Source organism: Arvicanthis niloticus, chromosome 16 (genome assembly GCF_011762505.2).
Source record: "Arvicanthis niloticus isolate mArvNil1 chromosome 16, mArvNil1.pat.X, whole genome shotgun sequence".
NCBI lineage: Eukaryota > Metazoa > Chordata > Mammalia > Rodentia > Muridae > Arvicanthis > Arvicanthis niloticus.
In genome coordinates, this window is record NC_047673.1 from 9,209,358 (window position 1) to 9,223,157 (window position 13,800).

The 13,800-nt window shown below is 47.7% G+C and overlaps 1 protein-coding gene across 3 annotated transcripts in view; it reads left to right on the top strand.

Moving 5' to 3' along the window:
* The window catches only part of Dlgap2 (DLG associated protein 2), a 735,414-nt gene that overhangs the window by 413,717 nt on the left and 307,897 nt on the right, over positions 1-13,800 (top strand). For all 3 annotated transcript variants that reach the window (XM_034520297.2, XM_076913868.1, XM_076913867.1), the window contains one exon: positions 7,123-7,155. In XM_034520297.2, coding sequence (XP_034376188.1) covers positions 7,123-7,155 — 33 coding nt within the window. The remainder of the gene's footprint in view (positions 1-7,122; positions 7,156-13,800) is intronic.

Here is a 13,800-nt window from a genome sequence, read left to right on the forward strand (position 1 = left end):
CAGAGACTAGAGCATCAATGGAAGAGAATACATGAGCTAGACCTAGGCTGCCTACACACATGCAGCATAGGTACAGCTTGTTCTTCGTGTGGGTCTCCTAACAAGTAGAGCGAGGGCTATCTCTGACTCTGTTGCCTGCCTTTGGATCCCTTTCATATAGTTGGGCTTCCTTGCCTGGCCTCAGTGGGAGAAGATGCCCCTAGTCCAGCTGAGACGTGATGTTCCAGAGTGGATTGGTACCTCCCCTTCTCTAGTCATAAGGGAAAGGGGAAATGGATGGGGGAAGTGGGAGAAGAAAAGGGAGGGGGCTCAGTCAGGATGTAAAGTAAATAAAAACATGGTATCTTAAAACATTAAAAAAGTCAAATTAGAACTCTGTTTGTATGCAACCGTGACAATGGAGGAGCCTCCCTTCACTGTGCTTATGTGCAATGGGCTCCTCAACTATCTAGAACATCCTGAGGACTCCCTTTCTGACATGGCCTCTTTCTCTGTGTACAAGCCCTGAACTGAGGTTTCCCACATCTGGGTGCTCTTTCTGTCTCTGATGTGGCCATAAAGATGGCCTGCTAGTCACCAAGACTTGGGCTCTTGCTCTTCCTGGGGAAGGCCACACCCCTCATACAGCTTTCTCTGCCTGTCCCTATGGACCTGCCATGACCAGTACCACTGGAGGATCTGTGAGTCCTGAGAGTGTGCTCCATCTTTCAGAGTCTTTACTCTTACTAGATTGTGGTTGATTGGTTTCTCCCATCAGCATCTCCGCAAGTGAGGCAGATTGTATCCTTGTAGATTAATGACCATAAATGCTATCTTTAAATTGCCAGTGATCAGAATATGCTAGGTGTGGACCCCAGATCCTCTCACCTATGTCCTGGATGACTCAATGAATGAAACCTATTACATAGAGAAATATGTAAACTATAAAATTGCTTTTAAAGTTAACTATTAACTAAGTGTAGTAGAGGTTCCATTCAAAGGTCTCACTCACTGTCTGGTTTTCCTTACCGTGCAGTCCCACTGTATGCTTACGGAACCCTTACTTAGAGGTAACTTTTGAGACTCTCCTGTTCACCACTCCTGGCTTTTCCTTACGCATCTACTAAGTGTACATTAACAGCGGGTTACAAACACATTGTCACCAGTACGTGCCTCCCAGTACACCTGTCCCACACTGGGTTTCACCTAACTATTACTGAATGAACATTAAAGCACGTTCAGGAGCTGGGATGTAGCACAGTTGTCAGGTTGCTTGCCTGGCATGTACACGGCAGGAGCTCAACCCTTGGCACTGTATAAACTGGACAGGGTAGCATATGGCTGTAATCTCAGCACGTGGGAGATGGAAGAAGGAAGGTCGGGAGTTCAAAGCAAGCCACAACAATAGTATTTTGAAGTTAGATCCTGTCTCTGAAAATAGGACTGGGGAGATGGATTAGCGGATGAAGGTGGTGCCTTCTGTGAGGATGGATGATGTAAATTCAGTTTCTGGGACCCGTATGGTAGGACAGCACACTCCTGCAGTCCATCCTCTGATCTCCACATGTGCACTAACATATGTACACACCTCCACACATGACACACAACACACAAACACAGACACACTCCTGCAATCCATCCTCTGATCTCCACACATGCTCTATGGTATGTACACACCTACACACATGACACACAATACACAAACACAGACACACTCCTGCAATCCATCCTCTGATCTCCACACGTGCACTATGGTATGTACACACCTCCACACACGACACACAAACACAGAGACACTCAAATCCCAGATCCGATGTAAACATCCAAAGAGAGCAAGAGGAGACACATTCAAAAGGAAACTGAAAACCAAGTCCTGCGCTTTTGCCCTTTTCTCCTTATGGTTTAATGTTTGCAATGAGCCATAAGACCCTATCATAAAACACCCAGTCACGATTCACAGGACTGCTCCCATTGGTGTAGAGTTAGGTCAAGTCACATGGTTGTCATGCAGTCACATGGTGGCATGACCATATTCTGTAACATAGACATTTTGTCATGTGCTTCCATGACATGTGTTATGTGCTTGTATCATACTGAGTTCTGGGGTTAAGTGTTGTCTGGCTGCAGGTCTCAGCAAAGGCTTTGCATGTTTGTGGAACTATGACAGAATCAGAGTTGGGGAGAGCAGCAATTTCTCATTCCTGACCCTCATGTCCAGGGGCAGTCAGTCTGGGACATGGTGTGGACAGAACAAAGAATAACCTCAGTAGTATTGGGTATGACCACGTGTCTGGTCATCACAGCTCAGCTGGAGGGCCTAGGAGAGAGCAGGGAAAGAGGCTAATTGGTCACTGACCATCATCCAACATCTGGCCCAGTGCACTCGCTTCCTATGGCCGTCCGTCCTTCACGTTCTTCCTGCCATCCTTTCTCTGCCTCTCCCCCTGCTGGGGGTCACTCTGAGGGACATCCTATTCAGAGCACTGGGCCTCCTCTGTGGCATGCAGAACCAGAATGTGAATTTGAATAAGCCTCCGGGATGAGGGGGCTCCTGTCAATAAACTCCTGGAACTCTGGCTTTGAGAATTACCCATGAGTCAGCAACCACGCACAGGGTCTTTCCTGCAAATAAGGTTTCTTCCCTCAAGGGGCTTGGGGCAGGACAGAGCTGCTTTCTCTCTCCCATCACTTCAGCTATCATCACCTGCACTTTCAACCTCAGCTGCCTCTGCAGTCAGGAGAGAGCAGGTGTCTAGGGGCTCTCGCCAGGGCAAAGCGCGGAGAAGGCACACATGCTGCCTCCCATGCAGAGTTGGAAGGGGCCTCTGGTAAATATGTGGGTGCATTTAAAGTTCCAGCCAGAGGCAGGCACCTTTGCAGTTCACAGAGGTGGTTCCTTCTTTCCTGAGAGATTTAAATTAGGTACTTACCACATGCCAGAGAGCAGCGAGTTTGGCTCTGGCCATCCATGCTGCGCAGAGCTGGGAATCAAAAGATTCTCAAGGGTCTGCATCTGGCGCAGGTGCGTGTAGAACTCACATAAAACCACTGGCAGGTCTCTCAGTCTGTGTTAATTGACATAAATTTGTAGAGTTGTCTCCTTATTTAAATGAGCTCAGTAATGGAGATGAATTTTCAGTGTAACCAGATCAATTCTCATTATATCCAGCATATTTTAAGCAGGTGTTTCTTGGGAAGAAGGACCATGGGGTCTAACCCTGTCACACTGGGTCCCAAAAGGGCACTGTTCACCATCATGGATTCCTCAGGTAGTCAACCCTTTGGGCTTGAGGAAGTCAAAGGCTGGAGGGCCAGGGGAGGATGGGAGGCAAGGGCTGTGGTACCCTCTCCCAGGAACTCAAGCTGATGGGAGGCAAGAGCTGTGGTACCCTCCCCCAGGAACTCAAGCTGATGGGAGGCAAGAGCTGTGGTACCCTCCCCCAGGAACTCAAGCTGATGGGAGGCAAGAGCTGTGGTACCCTCCCCCAGGAACTCAAGCTGGTGGGGCGCAAGCTGTCATTCAGTAAGCTAAGGTCCAGTACTGGCCACCATGCACCATGCACTGTGCCATGTGAGACTCATTGGATTCTGTCCTCATAACAGCTTTTGTAGCCCACTTGCCCAGGCCTGGAGCTTTTGTAGAGTGTGTTGGAAGTCTCATTGGTTTATGCTGGTGAAGTCCTTGGTGCCTTTGGGGCATTTTTCTGGAAGCTGTACAGCCTTTTCACCAGACTCCCAACAATCAGATGTAGTCAGCACCATGTTCTAGAATCATGGGGTTATTCCAAATGTCTCTGGTGGTCATGATGCTGCTGTCCAGAGAATGTGACCCTGAAGAGTAGACACAGGCCAGGACCCAGTGTGTCTTTTCTGCTTGGCTCTTACAGTTCTTTCATGTCAGTATGTAACGCCTGCACTGGTAACCTCCAAATATTGGAACCAGGGACTCTTGTCAAACTTCAAACTGTGTTTCATGAAAAGTACCATCAGACCCGGTCACTTGTCGGTGTGCACTACAGCTGCAGAGGCCAGCTGTGGGCTTTCATGGAAAAACACTCTAAATGTACTCAGGAGTGATAAGCGTAATCACCTGTCCCTGTCATCTTCCTGGAAATAATACTTAAAAGCATGAGGTGTAGTGGCACTAATAATTCAGCTTGGAATAGCACCTGCCCAATGCTTTTGTTCTGACACCGGCTGAGCTGGTAGCTTGGTACCTCTGTTCTGGAAGCTTCTGGGTGATCTTTGACTTGTCGGTTTGAATTCACTATAAGGAACTTTATTGTGCTGTCACAGTGTGCCAGCTGGGATGAGATGAATTCTTTGGGGGAGAGATCCTAATGGGGTGGGGAGGGGGAGTGGTCAGTGCTGGCGTGGATTCTGGGAGTTGTAGTCCATGGTATAGAGCCAGTACTGGGGTTTAGTTCACACACCGGGAGAGCATCGGTATTGCCTCCGAGCAACAGAGCAGGGAATGGGTTGGTTCTTGTTGAAGGTTAGACCAGATGTTGCTCTCCAGTGCATAAGACACTAGTTACCCATGCTGGGTGCCCTATGGGGACACTGCTGCCTTGTCGTCTGTCCCCCAGAGGCCTTGGACCCAGCATGACTGTTACCTATGTGTTCTCAGCATTGTGTTCCTGGGAACCCTGTAAAGTTCTTGTGGTGCTCAACTTGAGGGGCTTCTCTGCTATGGGATCTTAAAACACCCCAGGGAATATGGTCTCTGTGTGTGTGTGTGTGTGTGTGTGTGTGTGTGCATGTGTATATGTGTGTGTCTGTTTCTGTGTGTGTCTATGTGTCTATCTCTCTGTGCATGAGTGTATACGTATATGTATATGTGTGTATGTATATGTGTGTCTATGTGTCTGTGTGTCTGTTTCTGTGTGTATATGTGCATGTATTTTGTATGTATGTGTGTCTGTATGTCTGTCTCTGTGTGTATGTATGCCATGTATATGTGCGTGTGTGTGTGTGCGCGCGCGTGCGTGTGTGTGTGTGTGTGTGTGTGTGTGTGTGTGTAAATATATGAGTGAGGGCCAATGCCTAGTCTGGCCTCCACCTTCTTCCACTGTGGTTGAGACAGGGTCTTTCTTCTTGGTCACTGCTGTGTGTGGCAGGCTACTTGTCCATATGATTCCTCTCCACACCCCTCATCTCTCTGTGTGGGTTAAAGGTGGGTGTGCTGCTATTCCAGCTTTTACTTGGATTCTGGGAATCTGACCTCAGGCTGTAGGGCTTGAGGTGAGCACTCTGTCCCCTCTATGGAGTTAGCCGAGCATAAGCCTTTACAGCTGCTCTCTGCTTGAGCAAGACAGCCACAGCCCAAGGCAACTCCTAACCCCTGCATTCTGGGGTGGGATTGAGGCTGAGGGTTCCTGCTGGAAACAGGTTATGGTTTTGCCTCTTGGCTTCTCATGTGGGAGTTTCTGCTGGCCGTATCAGGATAAGGGCGTCATTGGCCCTACTAGTGGCGCCAAGCATATATATGGACTGCCTATGTGTCGTCTTTGCCTTCTGTTTCCAGTGAGGCTTCCTTCTGAAGCTCCCACCCTGAAAACATGTGCATAGAAAAATGCTTCGTACAACGACCCTTTGCTTTTCTGTCTACCACAGAGGTCCCGTGTGTCGTACTGTGTGTCTGCCTGTGTTGTGTTTTATACAAATGGAAAAGAAGCCAGGGATATGTTTGTAGTGGTGCAGTATGGTGCAGGAGCAGGGGGTGCCTCTGGGGGCCCATGCTGAGACATCCCTTCCCCCTGAGGTACCAGCCACAGGATGGAATTGTATAGAACAGAGTTTATTTAGGGCCTGGGAAGGGGAGTTGAGGAAGACAGAGAAAGACAGAAAGGGGAGGGGAAGGGAATGGGGAAAGAAGGACAGAGGAAGAAGAGGGTAAGAGAGCAAAAGAGAGAGACAGAGAGAGAGAGAGAGACACAGCGGGGCCGCCCTAAGTAGCCCCTTTTATAGTGAGTCAGGCATACCTGGCAGTTGCCAGGTAACTATGAGGCGGAGCCTAGAAGAAATGCTAACAGCCTGCACACACAGATCACTATGCCTCTGTACTTCTAAGTATATGTCTGGGTACATGTTGGGTCACCATGTCTACACAAAGTATGTGGGTGAGTATGCAGTGATCACCCTACCTGTGTACCCCAACATTGTCCAGACAGAAGTCACCATGCCTTTGGTACCCACTTGTGTGTGTCTGGGTGCATACAAGGATACTATACCAGTGTATGCCAAGGTATATCACTGAGTGGTACAGGAGTTACCTGTGCATTCCAAACTCTGTCTGGCTACACATAGGTCACCATGACTTCTTACCCTATGGGTGCCTGGGGCAACCAAATACCATTATGCTATATATACCCTACAATACATACCCTATAGTCAGCCAGAGAGTCAAACTTTGGAAGCTCCCCCTGTTCCCCAGGAAGGCCTTTGGCTTTCTTGTGACCTAGAGTTCTGGGAACGGATAGTGTATCTGTTTCTGGTTAACGCTGGACTTACATGTAAGCAGTAACATTGGTTAAGTGATCCTACATATGGATCCATACTGTAGGTGCTGTGACTCCCACTGGGTCTGTCCTGCAGATACCATATCCTCTGTCTCTCTGTCCATTCTATAAAGCCAACTATAGAGCCATGGGCTGATTTATGAAGAAATCAATCAGTATTGGTAGATGTGGGTGTCTTTAATGAGATGTGCTATACTTTCTGCATCTGACGGTCATGAGGACTGTAAATTCTGACAGAGCCGTCATCTAACATTTAGCTATAGAAGATGGCACCACCACCCTCCCAATGTCATCTAAGTAGCTTGAAAGTGTTGAGCCCTGTACAGTTATGAAAATGGAGTTGGTGTGAACTTATGCATATGACAGAGAGGTTGTTATCTTAATAAAGTATAATGTTCAAGGCATTTGCAAGTCCAGGTTTTAGATACAACTTGCTGAAGTGCTGTGTCAGGGCATCTCTGTGTCAGGGCATCTCTGTGTCAGGGCATCTCTGTGTCAGGGCATCTCTGCGCTAAGGTCTCAGGAGCTCCAGCTTTATGAGGATGCTGTGGCTGCCTGCATTCATGATCCGTGTGGCCTCAAGCTCATAGCTAACTGCTCTCTCTCTCTTTTCTCTCCACAGAGTCTCAGTGCACCCTTTGTGGAGAGCCAGAAGGTGAGTACTGCATGTCTGCTCTGGTGGGCAGGGCACCAACCATAGTGTCTCATGAGTTGCATTGGCGGTGACAACCTGCTGTGACAGATGAATTGATTGGACGGTTTTGGAGTTGAAAGTGTGTTCTTTCTGGTGGTCGGTGAGAATTGTCGGTGAGGCAAAATCAATGTGCTGACCCGTTGGTCATAGTTTCCTTTTATTTTGTACTGTACTCAGAAATTTCCAACTGGTTTTCTCCAGGTAGTAGATGTCAATATGCATGTGCTAGCTTTAAAAATACTACCCAAAGCTTCTGATGAAGCTCACCTCAAATGAGGCTTTGTTAAATTACTCTTAATTGCCAGCGACTGAACTTGAGGGGATGTGCCAGTGAGCACATGCTGCCCATCTGGACAGAAGTGTCATCCAGGTCCAGTGGTTGTGGTTGAGACATCCCAGAGTCAAGCTCCTCGGATGATGCTTAAACAAAATGTCATTTCCAAAAAGTGAAAGCAGATATACATGGTGTTTGTCTGTGGTACGAAGGACGAAAGAAAATGTGGAAACCATTGTCTTACCTCTATTCTGGGGACTCCAGAAGCTGGGTTATGATTCTGTGTGTTTTAAAAGAGACATACCAGCTACAAAACTAGCCACCCTTGGGGCTCTAGGGAGACACAGTAGCTCAGGAGCAGCCTTGGGGTCATGCTCCAGCCCCTATTCCCTCTGCTAATATGAGATTCCTAACACTGGCTCAGGAACCTGGGTGCCAAAAGATTTCAGTGCCTTGGAGACAGACCAACTAAACAGATTCCCCTGCAAAACAGAAAACAGCTCTAGTACCGAGCTAACCTGAAAATTCTGACCAGTAGGCAATTTCTTCAGTCTGGCTGCAAAGGAGTATTTTGACAAAGTTTTCAAGTTCTTTTTGTATCACTAATCCAACAAGTGCATAACAGGGATTCAGTGGTGACAAGGTCTGGCAGTTTACATAAATCTCTGTCCCTGGTGTTTCCGGATTATGAGAAAAGTGTAACCTTCAAAGGGACAATCCTCTGTCCCAAGGCTGTTGTGATGCTCTCCATCTTCTTATGGCCCTTGGGGGCACTGGGAGCTCTATTCTTTCTGATCCTGACAACTTCTCTGTGTTATTCCCAGCCTGGGAGCAGTCACTACACTCTGACTTCAAGTCCAATGGCCCCTTCCCCACCTCCTGTTGAAGATTTCAGCCTGCTGGGAGTACCAGAGGGGACAGGAAGTAAACCTCCTTGGGTCTCAGCTTGAGCAAATTCCAATGAGTTTTATTTGCCTTTTCTTATAACACAAGTCTGCTGTCTGTTGAGGATGGTGTACCCCGTGCGGCGTGCGGTCCCCAAGGGCGCCTTCTGATTCCAGGGAAAACGTGTTTTGGAAGTTGGGCGTGGGCTGTCTGATGGCTAGATCATTACAGGAAGCATGAGAACCAAGAAGGGGTATGGATTCCTTTTAGAGTTTCCAGGGCAGTGATACTATGTCTAGGAAGGACCCAGGTGTCCTCATTGTGAGAGTTGGTGTCCCCACCCAACACTGTTGGTTGGTTAGGTCCTCATCACTGTCCTAGACATCCCATGCCTATCCCTGTTTAATGTCCACATTGCAAATTTTGTCAGCACCTGCTACAGTGTGTTGCTCTAGGATGGGTCAGCTTGTAAACATTTAAGAGGAGCCAGGCTGGACCTCATGGAAGAGTAACCCTAGCTGTCCAAGAGGTGGAAACTAGTGGTCAGGAGGAACCTCCTGATACAGTGGAGGAGGTCCCGGTCTAGTTTTCATGAACCGGCTCTTGCCTTCCAGGCCAGACTTCTCTGAGGCCCGCCTGGGGTTGATTCAGTTCTGCAAGTGGAACTATTTGGAACAAGAGAAAGGGTGAGGGGCTGCCTGGGCTCAGCTGTGCTTTGTTCTTCAGAAGCACTAGCATATAAATATTCATAGGTTTTTAAATCATTTAAGTAATTAGTCTAAGTGAGAGCTGGCCCGGTGCAGTGAATGGAATCTAGAATCAGCTTTTTCTGTTCAGTAATTTCTTCAGCGGTGCCCCTGTGTTAACTTATAAACGAACCACACAGAAGGGATCAGAGCCAGAGGACTCTGCGGTATGAGGCTCAAAGCTGATCACACCTCCTAGAAAGGTCCCGAGTTGAAACAAGGCTGAGGTAGCTTCCCCCTCCCGTCAGAAAGCTGTTAACAGCCTTCCCTGGCTAACCAGTGAAGTGGGAAACACCTATTTGCATTTTAATGGTTGGTTCTTTTGGAGAGAGCTGTTTCTTCACAGAAACGGAATAATTAGCATCATCTCAGAAGATAGTATCTGTCAAACAAATGAGACTAGGAGCAGAGTTGACTGAGGGGTCTCGGATTCTACAGCTGCAGAGTCCCTGCAATGACTAAGCCACATTTTCTCAGAGAACCCAACATTTTAATCGTATGCAAAATGTAGATCAGGGCTTCAATATGCAAATTGCCCGCATGGCCTATATTATGAAGTTCTGCATCATGGATGCTATGTATGCAATGAGGTATCAAATATATATCCTCTCCCTAGCAAGAACAGAGAGGTGGCTCGGCTGTGAATCTTGGAAGCATGGGGTGAACTTGAGTGCAGGGCAGTTTGTCCCTAGGTCTGCCACTGTCAGGAGGGCATCGCTGAGCTATGTTACCATAGAGAGAGGCCTCCCCTAGAGGAGCAAGCACACTGGGAACAACATCAGTTGTTAACATACCTCACCAACGTAAGGACCTAAAGGTCAGACAGTCTGCATTGCCTTTCCGACCACTTGTTAGCTCACCATGAGGTATCAAGATCTACATGTTGTTACACATCTGCGAGCAGCTTAGAACAGACCACTCCAGACCAAACAGTTCTGGAGGTGGGGGGTGTTTATTCAGGAGATAGGGCAAAGGTGGGGGGAAGAAGATGGAAGAAGAGAGCGAGGTCAGGGGTTCTGCCTGTTTTATATGGGCAGTGATGTAGCCTCTCCCAGGTAAAGGTGAGGTAGCCAGGTGGATCCTGGGAATGTATGGCAGTTGCCTTGGCAACGGTGTGGGGGTCACCTAGAAGAGATGTCACTGGGTTAGGAGCCTGATACCAACATACTCCCTTTTTCTTATTATAAAGAGAAGAAAAAGGGGGAGGGGAAGCCAATGGTGAAAGGGGAGTCAGAGCACAGAGTCTCTTAAACTACTTCCTGCTGTGTAGGGGTGTAGTTCATTGTGGGGAGTAGCTGGCTTTCACCATCAGGGTCCACTCGGTAGATATGTGTTCCAGGTTCCTCTGTGGACAGCAGCTGGTACTCCTGTAACAGGAACTGATTAATAGTTTGGTTAGAAATAATAACACCAGGAGGATGACTAAAAAGGGTGTTACAAAAGAGAGTATCTGCTTTTATATGGGTTTTTTAAAAATCTCAGAAGTGGATATCTCACGTTCCCTAAAAAACGGCATTCTTCTTGACGGAACTGGCAAAGACCATCTTCTTTAGCTGTCAGGACATCTGACCCCCATCAGTTCTGAAGTACCACAGCTGGAATCCCATGGGTCTTGTATGTAGAAAAGGAGTGTCTTGCAGTATTGGTAGAAGAAATGGTTGGTCCGTGATCCTAGCATATATATCTGGCAAGACCAATATGGGCAGCCTCCATAATCATCTGGCCAGTTTCTATAATAATCTTTTATCTGGTCAAAGAGAAAGCAAGTGTAGAAAACATAATATTCAGATGGGACAACAGATGTAGGGATGATAGCAATTTGGATCGGTTCTTGGCATCCAGCTATGGAGCAGTTTCCTGACTCTGTTTGGAAAGACTATTTGTTATCTGTGGGGGTCTCTTGAACTTCAAATCTCCAGATGAAAGAGCTGACCTGGATAGAAACAAGCAGCAGAGGGAGGATGAGAAACCCATGTCTAGTCCAGTGAGGTCGAGCTTGGCTGTTGGAGTGGAGTCTCATTTTCTGGGATTGAGGACAAAGTGGGTGATCTCGACATTCTCTGGAGCTTAATAGAGCATGGTCCTGTTAGGGTCGACGTGTATGAAGAAGTGTCGATTTTAGGTAGAGGGATGAAAGGCTTGAGGTGAGACAGGTGGACCCAGTGAGAGAGTCCCTCAAGCTTAGCAGCTGTAGGGGTCACAAGAATTAACTTAAAAGGGCCCTGCCATTTGGGAGAGAGGGGTGAGGGCCAGTGATCTGGAGGGGAGAAAAGGACTTGGTCTCCAATGTTGACAGGCAGTGGACAGGAGACAGTGTATGGTCGCAGTAGATGGTGGTCTGCAAAGTTCCACAAGAGAGAACGAAGGTGGCAAAGTAATGGGGTGAGTAGATGGTTTGAAAGGGGAGAGCATTTAGGTGAAAGACCAGGAGTTAAACTGGACGTCCATACATGAGTTCAAAGGGTGAGATGAGGAGAGGCTGCTTGGGGAGAGCTCATAGCCTGAAAAGAGCCAGAGGTAGAAGTTTTACCCAGTCAAGATGAAGTTCCTGTGACAGCTTGACAAGAGTGGTTTTTAAAGAGCGGTTAGTTCTTTCTACCTTACCTGAAGATTGAGGGTGGTAGGGAATATGAAAATGCCAGGGGATGTCTAGGGCCTTAGATAGAATTTGAGAAACCTGGGAAGTAAATTCAGGATCATTATCTGACTGGAGGGAGGCCGGGATACCAAATTGGGGGATGAACTCTTGGAGGAGGAGATCAGAGTCTGTCTGAGCTCTTTTGTTAGTTGTGGGAAAAACCTCTACCCACTACCCACGTGGAGAAGGTGTCCACCAAGACCAGGAGGTACTTGGCACGTTTCACAGTGGGCATGTGGGTAAAGTCAAGTTGCCAGACAGTTCCAGGAAAAGAACCTCTAGACTGGTGGGTAGGAATAGGGGTGCTACGATACCTTGAGTTGGGATCTGACATCTGACAGATTTTGCAAGAAGCAGTGATAGATTTTAAGAAACTTAAGTCCTCAGAAGTAGGCTGTAGGTGGGTCTTAACAAAATAAGACAACGCTTGGCTGTTAGGATGAAAGAGTTGGTGAAGATAGGACAGAGTTTGACGAGTGTCAGGAGGGTGTAGGTGGGGATGTAGGTTGCAGTGTAAGAATGTCCTGGGGAGGGTGAGATGAGTCTAGACCCCTAAGGGCTGCAGCTCTAGCTGCCTCATCAGCTCGGTTGTTTCCCTTGGAGACAATAGAGTCATCCGTCCTGTGGGATCTGCAGTGGACAATCCCAATAGCTGTGGGAGATGGGAGGCCTTTAGCATGGCCATAATTTGGTTTGCATTAGTTACTGATCCTCCTTTTGTGGTAAGTAACCCGCGTTCCTTCCAGATAGCAGCGTGGGACAGGAGGATATGGAAAGCATATTTGGAATTTGTGTAGATGTTGAGAGATTGTCCCTGTACCAGCTGGAAGGCACAGGTAAGGGCTATTAGTTCAGCCTGTTGGTTGATGGTATGAGCAGCAAGGGCCTGTGCCTCCACCACCTTAGTGTCTGACACTATGGCATAGCCAGCTTTTCTGGTTCCTTCATGTAGAAAGGAGCTTCCGTCTGTATACCAGGTATAGATGGCTTGAGGCAATGTGCCCTCTTGTATGTGTGGAGGATGAGGTAATAGTTCCTCTAAAGTTTCAGTGCAGGAGTGAGATAGGGAGTAGTTAGTATTAGGTAGAGGGAAAAGATTGGAAATACTAAGACGTGGGCATGATTGAAAGGGGAGGGTGGAGTCTTCTATTAGAGCTACCCGAAGAGAAAGAACCCTGGAGGGAGGTAGAGTCTGTAAGCCTTCATAAGTTAGGAGCTGTGACAGGTTGTGAGAAGAGAGGACAGTTATGGGCGATCCCAAGGTTAGTTTCTTTGACTCTTGAATAAGGAGTTCAGCAGCTGCTAAGGTACGAATACAAGGTGCCCATCCCTGGATGGTTAGATCTAGTCTTTTTGACAAGTATGCTACAGGTAAAAAAGGTGGTCCCAGTTGGTGACCTAAGACTCCAAGGGCAAACCCCTCCTTTTCAGTTACATAGAGGGAAAAAGGACGAGTCAGGTCAGGGAGATGTAAGGCTGGGGCCTTAAGGAGAGCCTGTTAGAGCCTTTGAAAGGGCTTAGTAACAGGTTTGAGAAGAGGTTCGTGGGTGGGGCCTAATGCTGCTTCATATAAGGGGCAAGAAAGTAGGGAAAAGGAAGGAACCCAGGAATGCAAAAAGCTAGCCATTCCTAGGAAGGATAAAATCTCTGCCTTTGTAGAAGGAACAGTTAGAGACTGAATCAGATTCTTTCTATCTAAGGTAATAGCCTTGTGGGTTGGGGTAATTGTTAGTCCTGAATAGGTGACCTGAAGAGTGGACAGTTGGACTTTAGAAGGTGAGACCCTGTAGCCCCGACTGGAAAGGAAATTTAGAAGAGCAGCAGTGTCAGCTTGGCTAATCTCTAGGGAGGGGCTACAGAGGAGGACATCATCTACGTAAAGTACAGTCTTAGATCTAGGGAGAGATAAAGAGTCAGAAGCCAGGGCCTGGACAAACAGGTGTGAGCTATCCCGGAATCCCTGAGGTAGAACAGTCCAGGTAAGTTGGGCAGAAAAGTGGGTGTCAGGATCTGTCCAGGTAAAAGCAAATATGTCCTTTGACCGGGTGTCTAGAGGGATAGAA